The sequence below is a fragment of the Gopherus flavomarginatus genome, chromosome 1 (genome assembly GCF_025201925.1).
Source record: "Gopherus flavomarginatus isolate rGopFla2 chromosome 1, rGopFla2.mat.asm, whole genome shotgun sequence".
In the NCBI taxonomy this organism is placed as follows: domain Eukaryota; kingdom Metazoa; phylum Chordata; order Testudines; family Testudinidae; genus Gopherus; species Gopherus flavomarginatus.
Window position 1 is genome coordinate 364,152,041 of NC_066617.1, and position 20,526 is coordinate 364,172,566.

At 44.4% G+C, this 20,526-nt stretch overlaps 1 protein-coding gene across 4 annotated transcripts in view; it reads right to left on the reverse strand.

Annotated features, from left to right (window-relative positions):
- SLCO2B1 (solute carrier organic anion transporter family member 2B1) overlaps positions 1-20,526 on the reverse strand; it is a 132,236-nt gene that overhangs the window by 41,365 nt on the left and 70,345 nt on the right. For all 4 annotated transcript variants that reach the window (XM_050935548.1, XM_050933531.1, XM_050934169.1 and 1 more), the window contains 2 exons: positions 16,837-16,967; positions 7,550-7,658 (listed from right to left, as the gene is read on the reverse strand). In XM_050935548.1, the coding sequence (XP_050791505.1) occupies positions 7,550-7,658; positions 16,837-16,967 (240 nt within the window). The remainder of the gene's footprint in view (positions 1-7,549; positions 7,659-16,836; positions 16,968-20,526) is intronic.

The window sequence follows — 20,526 nt, forward strand, 5'->3', positions numbered from 1 at the left end:
CTGGGTACAGGAAAGGGAACCCACATAGGTGCCAGTCACAATCTTGTCCGTGGTTTGCCCACGGTCACAGGGTAAGACAGTGAGAGAGTCTGGAGAATTACCTAGGAGTATGGACTCCCAGGGCCCTGTTCTCACCACTAGCTCATATGTATGGATTGTTATTTATTACTTATATAGCACACTAGATTTTCCTGGTGCCTAATGAATCAAAGGAATGACCAAAGGCCAGCTCCTGATCTCAGCTGAACCACTGCAAATGCAGAGCTCCACTGGCTTCAGTGGATTTACTGTGAACTTACACTGCTGTGAGTGAGATCAGGATGGGAACCAGAGTCTCTTTCCCTTAAAATCTTGGGGCCAAAGTCTGAGGTTCTTATTTCATTTGTATCGAGTTCTTACTTGGGTGAGCTCACATTGCAGTGAATGGGAATTTGTGTAGGTAAAGACTGAGTAGAAAGCTTTCTGCAGGGACTCTGTTATAATGAACTCAGAAAGCAGCTATGAAGTTGTAAAAGGTTTATTTCCTTGTTCACTGCTGCTGCAATTCCAGCATCCTTTCCTTTTGATCATAAAAAAAAAAGATTTGATTACAGACAAGAAAAACTAAGATGAACACCCTTGGTGCTGCACTCCTTGCTCTGGAATGCAGAGGAGAAAACAGTTTCACTTGCACAGCCCAGGCACCAGAACAAAAAATCCCCTCCACCAAGGAACCAGAAAAAATGAATAACAGCCACCATGGGGACCAGTGCAATTTCCCATTCTGTTCCTGTTCTGTTCAGTCCACCAGTGTGAAGGTCGTCTTTCATACTAAGTAGGAACCTCATGTCCCAGTCATGCCTCTATCACCCTATAAATAGTAAAGTTCCTTGCAACTCTTTGTATATCTTTGTGTCAACTAAATAAAACACAGCTGAAGATCCCTTCCAGATAAACAGTACATGATTTTCCCAGATGTGAACTCTAATTCCTTCTACTGCTTTCAGCATAATACAGTAGTATTTAATGTGTGGGAATAATGCCAGGGGTCACAACAAATGTGTGCCATGAATTCGGGAAGTCTGAGCAATTCACAAATGATGGGAAAATGCCTGGCACCTTTTCCAAAACGAGGGCAATCTGTGGTCTGACATCCTGAGTCGGCGTGTGTCTGGGATCTAAAGCCATTTGGCTAGACATATTCTACCACTATAACATGACAGAACCCGAAATGTTATGCATGGCAGACCTTCTACCTCACCCCACGCTATAATCTTAATTCTGACTCCTGGAACTGGCACTAGCCACTAGAAATAAATTTTCAGTGTGCTTCAGCATGGGAGGCCCCTCAATAAGCAGAGACGATGACTATGCTGCATTCTGTGTTATGACGCATCATTTGCCAGCATTTTTCTTCACCACTGGCAATTCTTTTAATCAAGATTGGAATTTTTCTCCTAAAAGCTATGCTCTAGTTCAAATACAAATTAATTAAGGAAAGTCTTGTGGCCTAGGAGATCAGACTAGATGACCACAGTGGTCCCTTCTGGCCTTAAGAAAGCAATGACTCTGCAGGCAGTAAAACTGCTCTTTGCGGAGTTCGGAGTAGCTGTGTTAAATGGTGTGGAGACTAAGTTACAACAGATTGCCAAAGCTGACATTGTCAGATGTGGTGAGGTGCATCTGCCTTTCTAGGGATCAGGGATCCCTCATTTCGCCACTGAATTACGTAAGTCATCCAAGCAGAGGACCACAATGGTTTATCCTTGCCATGGGGATTTGTACTAGTAACATCTCACAACTCTGGGATGCAGAGAAGGTATAGTGGTCAGCTGTAGGCCAGGTGTAGCTAACTCCTGGTCACTATGGGGAAATCTACACCACAGTTAGACACCTGCGACTAGCCTGTGACAGCTTATTAGAGCTTGTGGGGGTCAGGCTACAGGCCTGTAGATATACCCTAAGCCCGACCAAATGAAATGTTTGCCTTACTGAAGGCAAGTTGTAACTGTTTCTCCTACAGCACTCATGTATGCTGTCCCTGCTTTCCTCAGTATTATCTGGGAGGTTAGACTGCTGCAATATCTGTCAGGGCAGATTGGGGGCATCACTCAAAGAGGTCAGAGTTAAGGTTATGGGATGGCAGTGTTGTGTACCTTCACGCTATATCCTGGTTTTCAGAGGTTTCAGTGTATGTGAACTCAGCGTTCTGGAAGGACACAGGTTAGGGGCAGGCAGGCTTATCTCTGCCTTAACAAGAAAGTGGTGAGATAGGCATGATTAAAGGGCACTTGTGGATGGCCATAAAGGTATTTTCTGGGCACACCTCTTTGCTCAGCTACTAGCTCCTACCTCGTCCTGGCCACTCTAAGACCATGATAGGGGTCATGAGAAGGATGATAGAGCAGTGAGGAGTGCGTGTACCAGCTGTATGCAGAGAAAGAGAAGAGAGTTGAGCTCCAGAGTCCCTACCTCACAACTGGGCCTAGTGCATGGGACATGGACTCTGCACACCCATAGGCAGCATGTGAAGTGGGTATGAAGTGACCCACTCATCTCAGGGGGTGATCCCAACTGAATAAGAACACTCCCTGGCGAGGAATGAAGCCTGAATTATACGTCTGAGAGGTGTGAAATACTTTATTCATCTCGATGAATGGTCTCATCTCCTCTCCTTTCGTTTCAGTGCCCAGGTGCCTTTGCTATGATCTGAGTATGTCTGTTCTCAGCTCCCTTCCCCCGTCTCAGCACAGTCTGCTTGGTGCAAGCACTAAGTGCACCTGTTCCTAGTGCCAGGCACAGATACAGCTTGTGCTGCCCCGCAGGAGTTTAACGAGCCTCTCCTGTCAGAGAACTGCTTCGTCCCGGCTGGGATTCTCAGGCTGGCCTCTCTGTCATTTTCAATGTGGCAGCTAATACCTCCCATATCTGCCCATCTCTGTACCCCATACCACGCTTCATCTCCTGGGCACAATACTGCCCACCCAGCTGTTCCAGGGACAGGTGCTAAACATCCCTCAATAGAACCATAGACAGTAGAGATGGAAATGACCTACTGGAAGCTAAATCTGAGTCATACATGTAGTTCCAGTCACTGTAATGGGAGTACGAATGTGAAAGGATGTAGCCCAATGTCATCCAGACCATCTGTGCAGGAGCCAACGCTGTTCCCTGTTGTACTCTGGCTTTTCTAATTTGGAGTAATTCTGGTGATGGAGCTTTGCTAACTTTCCTTGGGTAGCCAACCTCATTGTTTGAAAACATCCCCAGTGCCTTGCTGGAATTTTTTCCCATACACCATTTCATCCTCTCATTGCTAGTTATTATTCATTTAACTGCTTTAAGAGCATAAGAACATAAGAACGGTCATACTGGGTCAGACCAAAGGCCTATCCAGCCCAGTATCCTATCTACTGACAGTGGCCAATGCCAGGTGCACCAGAGGGAGTGAACTCAACAGGTAATAATCAAGTGATCTCTTTCCTGCCATCCATCTCCACCCTCTGACAAGCAGAGGCTAGGGACACCATTCCTCACCCATTCCTTGCTTAGACACAATTCTTCCCACCCTTGAAATTCACTCCTCAGATATTTGTAAACCGTTATTTTCTCCCATTGGGCTTGAGCCTGGAGGAATCACAGCACCTACAACTCCCAGTGACTTCCAGAGGAGTTGAGAGAGCTCAGCACTTTGCAGCATTGGGTTCTGGAGGAGGAGTCCAGACTGAGGGAGTAAGAGCCCAATTCTGCTCTCACTGAAATCAATAATAATAAAAATCCCATTGACTTCAGTTGTGCAAGATCAGGCCTCTTGGGCCAAATTCTGCTCTCATGTACATCCATGTAACCTCAGTGAAGTCAACAGGGCTGAACAGCTGTAGGTGACAGCACAATTTGTTTTTTAAAGGTCATTTTCATTTTGTAGCTTTTAAATCAACAGAACAGCCCATCTGGGCATTTCCTTCTGCTCCAGCTGAACTGAGCAATTTAAGGCCCAACTCAGCAAAGCATGGAAGCACTGTAAACATGCACTTAAGTGTTTGGCTGATTAAATGGCCCTAAACACATACTTAAATTCTTTACTGAATTGCATCATAAACTTGTGTGCCACATGGAATTGTCTCAAAGCTTGGCTCAGCTCCAAGTAGCTTTCTTTAAGTTATCAGTTTTAAAAGAAAGCTCTATGATTCTTCCTGTTCTGTTCCGGCCAGCAGTGTGAAAGTTAACAGATGGCATAACACTTTCCACTGGGAATACACTGTGAAATATATTTTCCTTTCCGAAAGAAACATTTCTAATTATAATTGGCATCTGTGAGCTCAGTCCGGGAAATGGCCATCTCTCAGGCCCATCACTGTGGTAGCCCAGTGCAAAAGCCTGTAAGTCTATTTTGAAAGTGCTTTAATATTAATAATGAGCCAAATCCAGAGCAAAATCACTGAAGCCAATGGGTGTTTGCCTGAGTAAAGGCTCAGTAAACACTGGGTCAGGACGGCCTGCAGATCTGGCCCATAAATAATACATAGCACTTACACCAAGAACATTGGATCTTCAATATGTTTATAGAGTGTAGATTTATTAATATTTATATTTACAGAGTGTAAACCAGTGGGTCTCAAGCTTTTTTACTGGCTACCCCTTTCACGTCGCAAGCCTCTGAGTGCGACCCCTCCCATGAGTTAAACACACTGTTTAATGTGTTTAACACCATTATAAATGCTGGAGGCAAGCGGAGTTTGGGGTGGAGGTTGACAGCTCATGAACCCCATATAATGACCTTGTGACCTCCTGAGGGGTCCCGACCCCCAGTTTGAGAACCCCTGGTGTAAACATTAAGGAGGGAGAGGAATTATTTAGTGTGGCACCTGGGGATCTAACTACAAGCAATGGGATTAAATTTAAAAGGGGAAATTTGGAATGAATATCAGGAAAATCTTGTGTTAAATCCCCATTCAGTTACTGATGCTGCTACCCCTACTCACACTGAGCAGCACCGACACTTAGATTGGTGACCTTCCTGTTTAAGTGCTAGTAAGTGTTATTACTTCTTAGTTATGTACCACTAGCCACTTTACAGTCAGGTCTCTACCTGGAAGACCTTAGAATATAGAATCATTAGGACTGGAAGGGACCTTGAGAGGTCATCTACTCCAGTCCCCTGCATTCATGGCAGGACTAAGTATATACTATAAGATATACTAAGTATATCTTAGAGTCTCAGCTCATGCCCAGAGAATGTGGAGGCTTAACAGAACTGGAAACAAACAGAAACTGGAAGAAGTGACATTTCAGTAGAATTACCCAGGGAATGAAAAACATTGCAGAAAAGGTAAGTGACTTTGAAAAATAACTGAAAATAGGCTATTGTCTAGTTGTGCACATAGGAAATCTTATTACTATTTCCATTATTCTTTCTCTTTCTTCCTGTTGATAATTATATTCATGGATTATTGCTGGTTGTATATTCGGGCCTAATTCTGCGAAGTTTCACCTCATTGTTACCTTGCGCTTCCCCTGGCTGTTTGTGGTATCCACCTGTCAGCTCTCATCTTAAACTTAGATTGTAAACTCTTTGGTGCAGAGATCACCTTGTTGTTATGTATATATACAGTGCCTGGCATGGTGGGCCCCTGAGCTCTGATTGGAGCCCCTTGGTGCTACCGCAATATAAACAGTAACACAATGTGTGTAATTTTTGATTGTAAGATCTTCGGGGCAGGGACAATATCCCTCAGTATATTTGTTCAGTGCTCCCTTGCAAAATGGGGCCCCAATCCTGAGTGAGGACTTTAGATACTATTAAAAATAAATAACAATACTGATGAACAAGTGAGGATTGTGGAACTATACAGCATTAATTTATGTGCCTAAGAATTTGCAGGATCGGGCCTTTAGATTGTAAGTTCTTTTGAGGCAGGGAATGTGGCTTCCTATGTATTTGTACCTATCCAGCACCATGGGGCCCTGAGCTTGATTGGTGGTAGTGGTCACTGCTGCAGCAATAATAATAAATAATCCTGACTCCCATGCTCTGTGTCTGCTGCTCTCACAACTCCAGGTGAAGAAAAGGTGAATTTGTTCCCATATTTATCAAGCAGAGAAAATTATTTTTACATTTAAAGTCTGTTTGCAGCCAAACAGAAAAGTGAGCCTGTGCGCTGTGAATTCATTCTCTGGCAATAACTTCCATAGCAAATTTGCTTAGTGTACCAGCTGCAACAAGATATTCCTAAATGATAATGCAACATGGGCAACAGGTGATCAAAAAAACCCAGTCTGCTTGTTTAATTTAGAATAGAGCTAGCAAGTGAATGGTGTAACTAGCCAAAGAGACTCCAGCTCGCTCTCCCATAGCTGGGTCAGCTCTGCATTGGGGGTAATAAAAATCAGGGCTTCCAGCAAATTATAGTGATGAGATTTAGGAAACTCAGAGGAAGCAGGCATAAGGCCAACGTCAGAAAGTCACTTTTCTAAAGTGAGAGCCACAGTTGGGATTATTTCCTTCAACCCCCCCATTGGAATACACTCCAAGCATGAAACCTGCTGACCTACCCCAGCACAGACAGACCTTAGCTGTACTTATAAGAACACCATAGTACATTAGCCAAGTCTGACTTCTAGAGAAGCTAGCTGTGATAGGTGAAGATAATCTGGCACAGACATTTTATAACGCAGAATTTTACCACAGAAATCCTATTTTCAAGCAGAGACCATTTTACTTATTGCACTGGAAGGGACAGACTGTTCTCAGCCGATGTGTGCTCACGGTCCTTCAGATATAGTTCCCTTTAAGGATTTTAGGAAGGCAGGGAGGTAACTCCCTTGATAGCATGACTTTAGACACGTGGAGAAAGTTTAGTACTTTTGAGCAACAGCAGCAGTGTTGCAAGAGTCAAATCCTATGCCAAGGATGAGCTCCTGGAAGCTCCTCCCACTCCTCCAGGCCCTGTGCCAGGACACAGCTCCTGCAGAGTCTTCCAGGCCCTGCACTGGGACAGGGCTCTAGGAGGTTCTTTCCACTCCCTGTGGGCCCTGAGCTGGGACGGGGTTCCAGCAGGCTCCTCCTTCTCCCTGTGGGCCCTGCGCTAGGCCAAAACTCCTGCATACTCCCCTGGCTCCTGCTAGATCCTGCATCAGGATGGGGTAGTTAGATTTGAGGCTTAGGTCCCCATTTCCTGGTTTGCATGAGGTCCTGCCTGCCACCAGTGCAGTGACAGGTTGAGAGCCCGCTGTTAGGAAGTGCTGAACTAACAGCAGAAATAGGGCATTCAGGTTAATACGGGGAGGCGTGAGGTACTTTGTTTGATACACTCATAAACGTTCTGCATTATCAGATCAATAACAGCTCTACAGAGCAAACTTTAGCACACTGCATCCTGCCTATGTGCTAAAGCTGCATCTGCGAGTTAGGCTGTGTACATGGAGCAAGTTATAGTCCCATCTTAGACTTTTTATCACTGGTGGTGCATATTAGCAGCAAGCTCTTCATTGCTAGGAGACTGATATATGCTTGGGTGAGAAGAGAAGTCACTTCAGAGACTTTCCAAGGAGGGGGAAACAGCTTACTTACTTTTTATGAACTGGGTTAAGGAGAGGCTTTGCAAGAGTTCTGAGTTGGATTTAAGCTCGTTCAGCAGGTCTTTGCTCGTCTTAACTTTACTCTTGCTCCCTTTCACCACCTGAGAAAAGACAAAGAGACTCTCAGTTCTGGACATGCTGACAGCTGTTCTACTGAACTCACTTCCTCCCCCAAGCTGCATCACAGTTGTGTTATTTAAAGAAACGAAAACACATTCATTCTGATTTATGGCCCAGCATTCCATCCACAGAGGGATAAAGAGAATGCCCCGTGTTTCATGCGAGAAGGCTCTCAAACACTTTACAAGTTGAATAAGAATTTTTTCACCCCCCCATGGAGAGGCAGCCACTTCTGGGATGGTATGTGGCAGCTGTTTAACAGCAATATATACAGTAGTTATGGGCAAGAAGTGAAGAATACTGTATCCAATTGAAACTGCAAGAGGACCTTAGGAAGGCAAATGCAATTCTCTCTGTTTGAACTTGACCAGAATACCAGGAAAAAGCCCCTACCCAAGTGAAAAATGTCAGGAAGTACTAAATGACCACAAAGGCTCAGGGCACCTTGGTTTTACATCCCACAACACCTCAACAATCATAACACCGTGCTTGCGGGAGCCCCGGTTCATTCCTGGCTTAGCAGGAGGAGTGCCAAATGGAGAGGGGTAACTAGTGGTGTTCCCCAAGGATCAGTCCTAGGACCAATCCTATTCAACTTATTCATAAATGATCTGGAGAAAGGGGTAAACAGTGAGGTGGCAAAGTTTGCAGATGATACTAAACTGCTCAAGATAGTTAAGACCAAAGCAGACTGTGAAGAACTTCAAAAAGATCTCACAAAACTAAGTGATTGGGCAACAAAATGGCAAATGAAATTTAATGTAGATAAATGTAAAGTAATGCACATTGGATAAAATAACCCCAACTATACATGCAATATGATGGGGGCTAATTTAGCTACAACAAATCAGGAAAAAGATCTTGGAGTCTTCATGGATAGTTCTCTGAAGATGTCCACACAGTGTGCAGCAGCGGTGAAAAAAGCAAACAGGATGTTAGGCATCATCAAAAAGGGGATAGAGAATAAGAAGGAGAATATATTATTACCTTTATATAAATTGATGGCACGTCCACATCTTGAATACTGCATACAGATGTGATTGCCTCATCTCAAAAAAGATATACTGGCATCAGAAAAGGCTCAGAGAAGGGCAACTAAAATGATTAGGGGGTTGGAATGGATCCCATATGAGGAGAGATTAAAGAGGCTTGGACTTTTCAGCTTGGAAAAGAGGAGACTAAGAGGGGATATGATAGAAGTATTTAAAATCATGAGTGATGTGGAGAAAGTAAATAAGGAAAAGTTATTTACTTATTCCCATAATACAAGAACTAGGGATCACCAAATGAAATTAATGGGCAGCAGGTTTAAAACAAATAAAAGGAAGTTCTTCTTCACACAGCTCACAGTCAACTTGTGGAACTCCTTGCCTGAGGAGGTTGTGAAGGCTGGGACTATAACAGCGTTTAAAAGAGAAATGGATAAATTCCTGGAGGTTAAGTTCATTAATGGCTATCAGCCACAATGGGTAAGGAATGGTGTCCCTAGTCTCCGTTTGTTTTTCAGAGGGTGGAGCTGGATGACAGGAGAGAGATCACTTGATCATTACCTGTTAGGTTCACTCCCTGGCACCTGGCATTGGTCACTGTTGGTAGACAGATTCTGGGCTAGATGGACCTTTGGTCTGACTCAGTACTGCCATTCTTATATTCTTATAATACAAAATCACTAACACCCTTCTTGCTTAGGTTAAAAGAGCTCAGAAGATCACAAGCTCAGATGCCATAGCTGCAGGCCACCAGGTGCTCAGTGGGGTTAATCAGAGGTTTTCAGTAAAGGGATAATAACCGGATTTTCCTTCCCCACTTTCATTAGTCAAACCGTAATGAATAGCACCTCATAAATAACAAATTGGGCCATTATCTATGTACAGTAGAGTATGTGCCAGGCTTCTATTAATATAGAAATCCAGGAAAATTAGCTTTAGGGAAGACCAACAGGAAATAGGGCTTATTCATCAGGGGCTGTATTGCACCTATGGATGCAGGTGAGGCTGGGAGTGGGGCTGAAGTCAAGGGAAGCTGCGTACCTAAACTCAGGGCAGAATTCAACCCCCAAGCAAACTAACAGTACCTCTCCTCATTCCTTTGACAAACTTCTCTCAAGGCTAGAAGTACAATGAATGTTTAATATTTCTCTGTGTGTACATGTAATGTACTGTCATGTTAATGTATTCACTTCAGTAAAAGACAAGGGCCAGAGAAGGGCAATGACAATGATTAAAAGCATTACAGGGAGGCGGTCCATGAATGGAGAGATTTTCAAATCCAAGGCCAAACTTTTCAAAACTAGATGAGGAGGGCTCTGAGTTACTACAGAGAATTCTTTCCCAGGTATCTACCTGGTTTTCCGGTTTAGCCCACATGCTCATGGTCTAACCAATCACCATATTTGGGGTTGGGAAGGAATTTTTCCCTGGGTCAGACTGGCAGAGGCTCCTGGGATTTTTTTTTATTTTATTTTTTTGCCATCCTCCACAGCCTGGGGCACAGGTCACTTACAGGTTTAAACTAGTGTAAATAGTTAATTCTCTGTAAGTTGAAGTCTTTAAATCACGATTTGAGGATGTTAGTAATTCAGTCAAGGTTAGGTCTGTTACAGGAGTGGGTGGGTGAGGTTCTGTGGCCTGCAGTGTGCAGGAGGTCAAACTAAATGATCACGATGGTCCCTTCTGATCTTAAAGTCTATCAGTCTAAAACTTGAATGCCTAAACTCATACTTAGGGCCTGATCCTGCAGCTGGATTTATGCAGGCCGCCTGTAGCCCAGTAGCAGCAGCAGATTCTCATAGCTGTGATACAGGCATGGTGGTGTATTGAATGGACTTCCATCTTGAACAGTCCCTTGCAAATCTTCTTCCTTCAACAAGAGTCAATATATGAGGATTTAGGTTTCTTACATGCCTCAATATTGCATCTTCCAAACTCACGTGGTTTGACTCTTGGTCAGCTTCCTTCAACCTCAGCTCTATACGCCTGTAGAAGCACACCTTCTTCTGCACATTTGTCATAAACAGATAGCTAAGGGTTAATGTCTCTTTCACCTGGAAAGGAGTAACCTGAAATGCCTGACCAGAGGACCAATCAGGAAACAAGACTTTTTCAAATCTGGGTCAAGGGAAGTTTTGGGTGTGAGTTCTTTGTTCTTTGTCTTGTGCCTGTACTCTCTCTCGGCTATGAGAAGATTTCTGTTTCCTGCTTTCTAATCTTCTGTTTCCCAGTTGTAAGTACAGAAAGGACAGTGGTTTATATGTTTTTTTTTTTTGTATTTACATGTGTGTAGTTGCTGGAGTGTTTTGAATTGTATTCTTTTTGAATAAGGCTGTTTATTCATATTTCTTTTAAGCAATTGACCCTGTATTTGTCACCTTAATACAGAGAGACCATTTTTATGTATTTTTTCTTTCTTTTTATATAAAGCTTTCTTTTTAAGACCTGTTGGAGTTTTTCTTTGGTGGGGAACTCCAGAGAATTGAGTCTGTAGCTCACCAGGGAATTGGTGGGAGGAAGAAGTCAGGGGGAAATCTGTGTGTGTTAGATTTACTAGCCTGACTTTGCATTCCCTCTGGGTGAAGGAGTGGGGTGGGGGGGGAGCTTGGCTCTCTCTAGGTGCTTGTGTTTTCCAGGACTGGAAATAGAGAGGGTAGAATCTCTCTGTTTAGATTCACGGAGCTTGCTTCTGTGTATCTATCTCTCCAGGAACCCAGGGAGGGAACACCTGGAAGGGAGAAGGGAAGGGAAATGGTTTATTCCCCTTTGTTGTGAGACTCAAGGAATTTGGGTCTTGGGGTCCCCAGGGAAGGTTTTTGGGGGGACCAGAGTGCCCCAAAACACTCTAATTTTTTGGGTGGTGGCAGCTTTACCAGGTCCAAGCTGGTAACTACGCTTGGAAGTTTTCATGCTAACACCCATATTTTGGACGCTAAGGTCCAAATCTGGGAATAGGTTATGACAACATTGGACATGACCACACTACTGTAGTCATCTTGGTCCCAACCAGTGCAAGACTGCAACTTACTGGGCTCGTCTGAGTATCTCCTTGTCTGTGACAAAATCAAACCAATAGATGTTAAGAACACACCACAACTTTTGAAGCTGAAAACTGTTTCGTTTCCTTTTTTCTGGTGTTTTTAGTGTCAAGTTTTACACATTCATTGCATACTTCTAACATACTATTTCTTTCTCATCTAGAAAAATCAAACTGATTTTCACCCTTTTGGAGGGGAAAGGATACAATTTCCTTCCTATTTTTTGTCAGTGCTAGTGTATCTGAGATTATTCCTACACTTGAGAGCTGTTTAATTTTCCCCTTGGGTTTCTGTTTGGCAAAAACATACTCTGGCACTGGCTTTGTCAGGGCTAATGTTGGGATGTTGTGAAGGCCAAAACAATAATCTTCAAAAATAATTAGATAAGTTTATGGAGGATAGGTCCATCATTAGCCAAGATGGTCAGGGACACAACTCATGCTCTGGGTGTCCCTAAACCTCTAACTGATAGAAGCTGGGAGTGGACAACAGGGGATGGATCACTCATGATTGCCTGTTCCGTTCATTCCCTCGGAAGCACCTGGCATTTACTGTTTTTGGAAGACAGGATTCTGGGCTACAGGGACCATTGGTCTGACCCAAGATGGCCACTCTTAGGTAAGAGAAGATGTCATCCACTTGTCCCACTTTATAGCAGGACTGTTCCATGTCATTTCCAGTGTCAGAGAATGAAATTTAAATCAATAGGTGGTTGTAAGCAAGACATTTCTTATACATGACCCATGAGGAATAAGGATAATTCCTTACATTTATATCATTTTTATCTAAAGGAAACCTGCATTACATTCAAACCCTAAATAGGATTCTCTTTACTCACCAATGAATTGCAGGCACCGTGGAAATGATTTAACAACAACACTATATCACAGTTTAGCATTGGAAGGGAAGATGAATCTGGTGCCCAAGTGAAACTACAGGGAAGGTTTTAGTAGGCAGAATGTAATTACTTGGATTGGAAAATGATAAGGACACGGGGACAGACTTTGGGACATTAGCTAATCCCTAACTGTTAAATGTGCAGGGCATGTGTCAATCTCTGTCATTTCAAAAGGTGGTGCTATGTCAGTGAGGGGGATGAAGCGAAGTTGGAGCTGTTGGAAGGGTCTAGTCATGCCTCCTTCCTGACAGAAACCCCTTTTTCCTTCCTCAGTGTGAGATCCTGATGGCAATTCTGATAGCTCGGCTGTGACTGCACCTAGAATACTGCTGTCAGGCACCTTTGTCCTAGAAAGATACTGACAAACTGGAGGAGTTCACAGATTAACAAAAGAAGAAGGTGATAATGATGATCAGGGGCTGGAGGGACTGACTTCTGAGGAAAGATTAAAAAAGCTAACTATGACCCCGACCCTGCAAAAGCTTACAAATGTGTTTAACATTAAGTAGTCAAGTAGTTCAATTAATTTTAATAGGACTGAGTAAAATTAATCATGTCTAAGGGTTTGTAGAATCAGGGTCTAAATCTATCTTGACTAAGGAATGACTACAGGAGGTAAATGATTGTCTACAAACACCGGTGGGATGCACTATTATTTCTTATGAATAGAATGGCAGTGTGTTGGGAAACATGGTCCCTGTCTCAGACAAAGTGTTATTTATGGTGATCCCAGGGGTATATCTAAGAGGAAATGAAAGCAGCGAAGGGAAAATGTAGACTAAGAATCAGACAAATGAGATGGATTTGACTGTGGGATAGTTTCCCATCACTTAGATCCCATCACTTGGGTCATTTAAATTGAGGCAGGAGAAAACCCCAGGACATGGACAACAGAGAACAACCCTGCCTTGGCCCCGGAGAAAGAGTTAAGATGTCTTTTTCATCTGAAAAGATACTGGGCTAAATTATGCCTACTTCCTGTGGGTTTACTAGGGGGGAGAGAAAGTGTAGGGACCCCTTTCCCTCCCTAGCTCTTCTGGGCAAGGGTCAGTCATCATCTGGCTCCCAGGGCTGTGGAAGAATGAGGCAGAGTTGGCTGGAAAGCAACTAATGCTGCTGGCAATGCTAGTGCCCCTAAAATCAGCAGAACCTTCAATCTGCCTAGCTCGGTAGTGTGGGTATTACAGATTGGCTTCCTGCTTATTAGAACATTGGGTACCAACAATTGGCACAAGGCCTGAAAAGGCCAGTGTCCAAATTTGGTCCCAGAAGTGAAGCACAGAATTAGTGGGGCAGTGAGGTGCTGTTTCTGTCCGTGCTGTGTCAGCAATGTGGATAGACCAAGGACATTTCAGTGTCTTCTTGTGTTCTATTTCGGGCAAATTACCTGGTTTCTTTTATAACTGATTTATTCCCATTTTGTTAAGGTGGCCAGATAGGATTCTGGGGTAGATTGGTCTGACTCAATATGGTAGTTCTTATGTTAGACAACCAAAGTCCTACAAAAGGAACATTCTTTCCCTACTGAAATGCAGCCATCACCATGGTGGAAGTTGAGAGCCATTACTTACCAGGAATAATATACAACACTTTTTAGGAAGGGATGTTTAGACAAATTACAATTTAAAATAAGGTGGAATGGAGGCAAGCAGAATGTAATTACCCATAGTGGAGTATGGCCAGGATATCAAGATTAACACCAATTCTATTACAAAACATGCCATGGGATCTTTAGCAACCAGGGCCTCAATTTTATGTCTCACCTGAAAGAATAATTCAAACCATTTTTTGTACTATTGCAGCAAATCATTTACCAGAAACTAGGAGCTGCAGAGAGCAAAGTCCCTGCAAAGCTTGTAAACCTATTTGCTCTTCAGGATGAGCATGGACATGTTCTTTGGGCTCTTGAGGAAGACAAAAACCCTGATAATAAGAAAAACAAAATGCTCCTTTGTCAATGAGAGCCAGTGGTAGATGCACAGGAACACCCCAGTGTAGGATGTGGCTCCAAGTGTGGAGATACAGTGAGATCTACAACCAGCATTTCAAACCTCTTTTCTGCTGCAGTGTTGGAACACAACATCCCTCTGAAACACCACCATCGCAGCATAATATCAATGCTTTCAATAGCAATACTTAGCTATCCAGAGCAAAGATCTTTACAAAGCCAGAGCGGTATCATTAGCGATGTTGGGAAAACGAATGTCACTCAGATGTGTGAAAAAAACAGACCTGACATACGTTTCGCTGGCATAAGTGGCAGTGTGCACAGTGCTATGTTAGAACAACGAGCAACGGTCTCAAGTTGCAGTGGGGGAGGTCTAGGTAGGATATTAGGAAAATCTCTTTCACTAGGAGAGTGGTGAAGCACTGGAATGGGTTACCTAGGGAGGTGGTGGAATCTCCTTCCTTAGAGGTTTTTAAGGCCTGGTGTGACAAAGCCCTGGCTGGGATGATTTAGTTGGGGTTGGTCCTGCTTTAAGCAGGGGGTTGGACTAGATGATATCCTGAGGTCTCTTTCAATCCTAATCATCTATGATTCTTCTATGATTCTATGTCGGCGGGAGAGTTCTCCCACTGACCTAGTTATCGCCGCTAGTTGAGGTGGTTTTACTATGTCCATGGGGAAGCTCTCTCCTGTCGGCACAGAGCGGCTACACAAGCGGTTTTACAGTGGTGCAAGTGCATCAGTACAGCTGTGCCACTGTGGGCTGGCTAGTGTAGACATGGCCTAAGTGACTTGCCCAAGGTCACAGAGCAGGTTGGTGGCAGAGCTGGAATAGAGCCAGAGTTGCTTGACTCTCAATCCAGTGCCCCCCATTCATTGGCCCATACCACCCCCGTCAGTGTTACTGAAACACTGAGCAGCATGGAAAGTGCCTATTGTTCCATGAAGCCATTATGTTGCACAGCACTCAAGTGGTTATATGTATTTTGGTTTGAGAGCATTAAAAAGAGGAGGAACAGCAAAAGGGAGTAATCTGAAATCTCTCACTCCTCTAGGCTAGCACGTTGGAGGCAATTCACTTATAAATGGTGATAACTGAGACTGGCCTCTGATGCAGCTGCTGATTTGTCTCTGAACCCAAAGAAAAGTCAAAGGTTTAAAGGGAGTAACATGTGGGAACAAGAGAGCCACTACTATACCAGTCTCCGTCTGGTTGAGGAGAGAGATCTTGGGGAAAGAACTGTACAACTGAGAAGCAGACTCATCAGCAGAAGTGCCCATGAAAGGCATTTTCAACACCATGAGTATAATATCTTACATTTAGACCACATCCCTTTAGTTAGAAGGGAGTCACAGTGCCATTCCAACAACATATTATGAACATAAGTATTATATGCCCACCACTGACATGGAGTCACTTGTGAGCTAGAGCAATGATTGCTCATGGAAATATTCCCGTGGACCTCAAGGGCTACTTGAATGAGTAAAAGGTTGCAGGATTAGCCCCTTCAACAGGAAGTGAAAAATCACTTCGCCAGTTGAAATGAAATGCGTAGTGCTATGTAGCAAAATATACTAATCCACAGTAGAATTTGGGGAAGTATTTGTGAAAAGCACCATGGATCACATGGTCAGGGACAGACGTGTAGTCATGTTGCTTAACACACTACTGGAAGGCACTCAGATACTACAGGGTTGAGCATGGTACAAGAACATATACAGAATAGAATAGAATAAGGATTCAATTGTTTTTTGCACCTCTGGAGAGGGAAGAGTTCCACCTTTTAAACTTTCAGCAGCACTCTGGGTTTTTCTTGGTAGTCTTTTACCAAAGTACTGGCCAGGCTGGACTCTGCTTGGCTTATCAGATCTGAGCTAGTAAGGCCTGGAGACACTAGAGAAGAGTTCAAATCAGAACATCTGTCAGAAGCCCTTTGTACTTTCGAGAAGTTTGAATCTGGATACAAACTTCACAGCTCACAGTCATCTCTAGAAAGCACGTGCCCCACAAGGGAAGCAGAGAGGGGGGAGAGAGAGAGAGGTGGCATGTGTACAACAGCACATTTATAACATCTCCTCACAGCATATTGATATTCTGTACTTTGTCCCACTTCAGCATCTCCCCATCACCCAACCAGCCTCAGGAAATTCTCACTGAGACCATCATCCCCTCACATCCCAATCTAGAGTAAACCCACCTGCGATGGGAGCTAAGAGAACTTAAGTGTTTAAACCAGCTGAATGATTTGTGCAGCTGACCTTGCCTGTCTCCATTCCTGTTCTTACCTCTTTAGGCATTTCTTTCGGGAAGAAGAAATAAGGGATGGCAGATAAGGCCACAAGAGTGGCTGCGACCAGGAAGCCGAGCCACCAGGCTCCAACCCATCGAGGATCTTTGTTAGTGAGCTGAATTTCCTCTGAAATACAAGCAAATAAACACAAAATAGAAACACAGATCACAGGAAGAAGTGAGGGCCACCACTGTCTCCACTTCCACCCCTCTGCCTGCAGGAAGTAGGCTCTTTTGGATGTGTCCACCTGTCCTTAACAAATGAATTTTGCTCAGTGCTCCAGAGCAGTAGCTCCTACGCTGGGGGCGGTGGATCCCTAGAGGTCCACAGAACTTTTGCCGGTGGCCTATGGAGAGCTGACTGATCACATAATGCTGAATCTCTTCCTTGCTTCCACCTGTTAAATATCATTAAAGGCAGCTAGAAATCCACTAAATAATAAATGTTAATTTAAGCATTCAATTTAGGCACCCAAGTTTTAATGTGTTGGCTTTAATAACTTGGCTACTCTCAGTGACCAAGCCAGGAGTAGGACTCAGGAAACCCGACTCCCACTCTGCTAGTCTAACAGTTAGACAACACTAGGGTGACCAGACAGCAACTGTGAAAAATCGAGACAGGGGTCAGGGGTAATAGGAGCCTATATAAGAAAAAGACACAGAAATCAGGACTGTTCCTATAAAATCAGGACATCTGGTCATCCTAGACAACACTCCCTTTTAAGGCATCTCCAACATACAGGCCAAATTGACCAATTTTACAAAATCCTTTGGTAACTTCCATCTCTTCCTCCCCCTTCTGCTTTTTCCTCTAGTTTGAATGACCATTGTCCCCCTGGTTGCATGACCAGATAGAACATCTGGAATGTTTTTTTTCCCTTTCCCATGAAATAAGAGCAGCACCCTGCCAAAGATTACATACACTGGGGAAGGGTACTTCGCCTAATTAAAACATGATCTTCAGAAGTCAGGATGCAGTTTCTCAATATGATCAGTTTTAACCAGAAAATATTTCTACAGATCATGGAATTCCTGTGGTTAGAAATTAATTTTAAGCCTAGTTCTAGGAAACTACTCCTAAAGGATAAGTGAACAGCATCTCTTACACAACTGTGATGTAATAACCTCCTACCCCCACAATACACATAGCCAGTTGTGCAGTGCTGTATGTGGAGGTTAAAATTCCTTTCGGAATCCCACATGGGCAAGGTTTAACCAAGAATCATGAGACTGGTTTAGCTGTATTTCTGCATGACTACCTACCACTGTCACCACTTTCTGAGCTTCCCCCTTTCCCTCCCACCCAATAGCCAATTACATTCCTACCTGAAGACAGCACAGGTAGAGGGAGCTGTAACTCCAGTTACTCAGGGTACGTCTACACTATGGGATTATTCTGAATTAACATAAACCGGTTTTATAAAACAGATTGTATAAAGTCGAGTGCACGTGGCCACACTAAGCACATTAATTCGGCAGTGTGCGTCCATGGTCCGAGGCTAGCGTCGATTTCCAGAGCGTTGCGCTGCGGGTAGCTATTCCGTAGCTATCCCATAGTTCCCGCAGTCTCCCCCATCCATTGGAATTCTGGGTTGAGACCCTAATGTATGATGGTGCAAAAACAGTGTCGCGGGTGATTCTGGGTAAATGTCGTCACTCATTCCTTCCTCCGGCAAAGCAACGGCAGACAATCATTTCATGCCCTTTTTCCCTGGATTGTCCTGGCAGACGCCATAGCACGGCAACCATGGGGCCCGTTCAGCTTTTTTTTTTACAGTCACCATATGTGTACTGGATGCCACGGACAGAGGCGATACTCCAGCGCTACACAGCAGCATCCATTTGCTTTTGCATGATAGCAGAGATGGTTACCAGTTGTTCTGTACCATCTGCTGCCAGTGTAATTTGGCAATGAGATGACAGTTATCTGTCCTTCTGTACTGTCTGCTGCTATCATGGGTGCCGCTGGCTGAGATCGGCAGGGGGTGCAAAGGCAAAACTAGGAATGACTCCCTGAGTCAATTCCTCCTTTATGGTTTCTAAAAATAGAGTCAGTCCTGCCTAGAATATGTGGCAAGTGTACTAGAGAAGCAGTGTATCAGAGAGCACAGCTGCTCCGTATCAGATCCCGCAGAAATGATGAGCTACATGCCATTCACGGGGGGTGCCCCTGCAACAACCCCACCCGTTGCTTCCCTCCTCCCCCAACCTTCCTGGGCTACCGTGGCAGTGTCTCCCCCCCATCTGTGTGATGAAGTAATAAAGAATGCAGGAATAAGAAACAGTGACTTGTTAGTGAGATAAAATGAGGGGGAGGCAGCCTCCCGGTGCTATGACAGTCCAGGCAGGACATTAAGCGATGCGGGGGAAAGAAGCCTAGCATGTCACTGCTATGATAGTCCAAGCAGGACAGAATCTTTTCTTTTCACATGAAAGGGAGGGAGCTGATGGAGCTCAGCCCCCAGTTGCTATGATGAAGACGGTTACCAGCCATTCTGTACCATCTACTGGGAATGACCAAGAATCACTCTTATTTTCACCTAGGCGCCCCTGGCCAGCCTCACCTGAAGCCAGCCAGGAGCACTCACGGGTTGATAATAAGGACAGTTACCAGTCCTACTGCACCGTCTACCACCGGGGAGGGGAGAGGAGCAGATACTGCTCTTCACTGCTGCAGCATCGAGTCCACCAGCAGCATTCAGTAGACACAGGGTGACATTGAAAGAAGTCAAGAAACGATTTCTTTCCCTTTTCTTTCACGTGGGGAGGGGGGAGTAAATTGATGAGCTATTCCCTGAACCACGCCGGACAATGTGTTTGACCCTACAGGCATTGGGAGCTCAGCCAAGAATGCAAATACTTTTCGGAGACTGCTGGGGACTGTGGGATAGATGGAGTCCTCAGTCCCCCCTCCCTCCCTCCATGAGCATCCATTTGAGTCTCTGGCTTCCCGTTACGCTTGTCATGCAGCACTGTGTAGCCTGTAGATTTTTTTTTCAAATGCTTTGGCATTTCGTCTTCTGTAATGGAGCTTTGATAGAACAGACTTGTTTCCCCATACAGCGATCAGATCCAGTATCTCCCGTATGGTCCATGCTGGAGCTCTTTTTGGATTTGGGACTGCATTGCCACCCGTGCTGATCAGAGCTCCACGCTGGGCAAACAGGAAATGAAAATCAAAATTTCACGGGGCTTTTCCTGTTTACCTGGCCACTGCATCTGAGCTGAGATTGCTGTCCAGAGCGGTCACAGTGGTGCACTGTGGGATACTGCCCGGAGGCCAATACCATCGATTTGCGGCCACACTAACCCTAATCCGATATGGTAATACCGATTTTAGCGCTACTCCTCTCATCAGGGAGGAGTACAGAAACCAATTTAAAGAGCCCTTTATATCGATATAAAGGGCCTCGTAGTGTGGACGGGTACAGCGTTAAATCGGTTTAATGCTGCTAAAATCGGTTTAAACGCGTAGCGTAGACCAAGCCTCAGACATATTCCTCACTTAGCTTTAGTCCAAGGGGATGACTTAGAAGATCTAAGCATCAGGTTTGCAGAGCCCCTAGGACCACAGGTCCTGCCAGGGTCAATTCCTCCCTTCAACATTGTGAGGCAGGTAAGTCGAGCACCAAGCCACTTACTGCTTCAGCACCTTTTGCAGCAGACTTTAAAACTGGGGCTTTGTT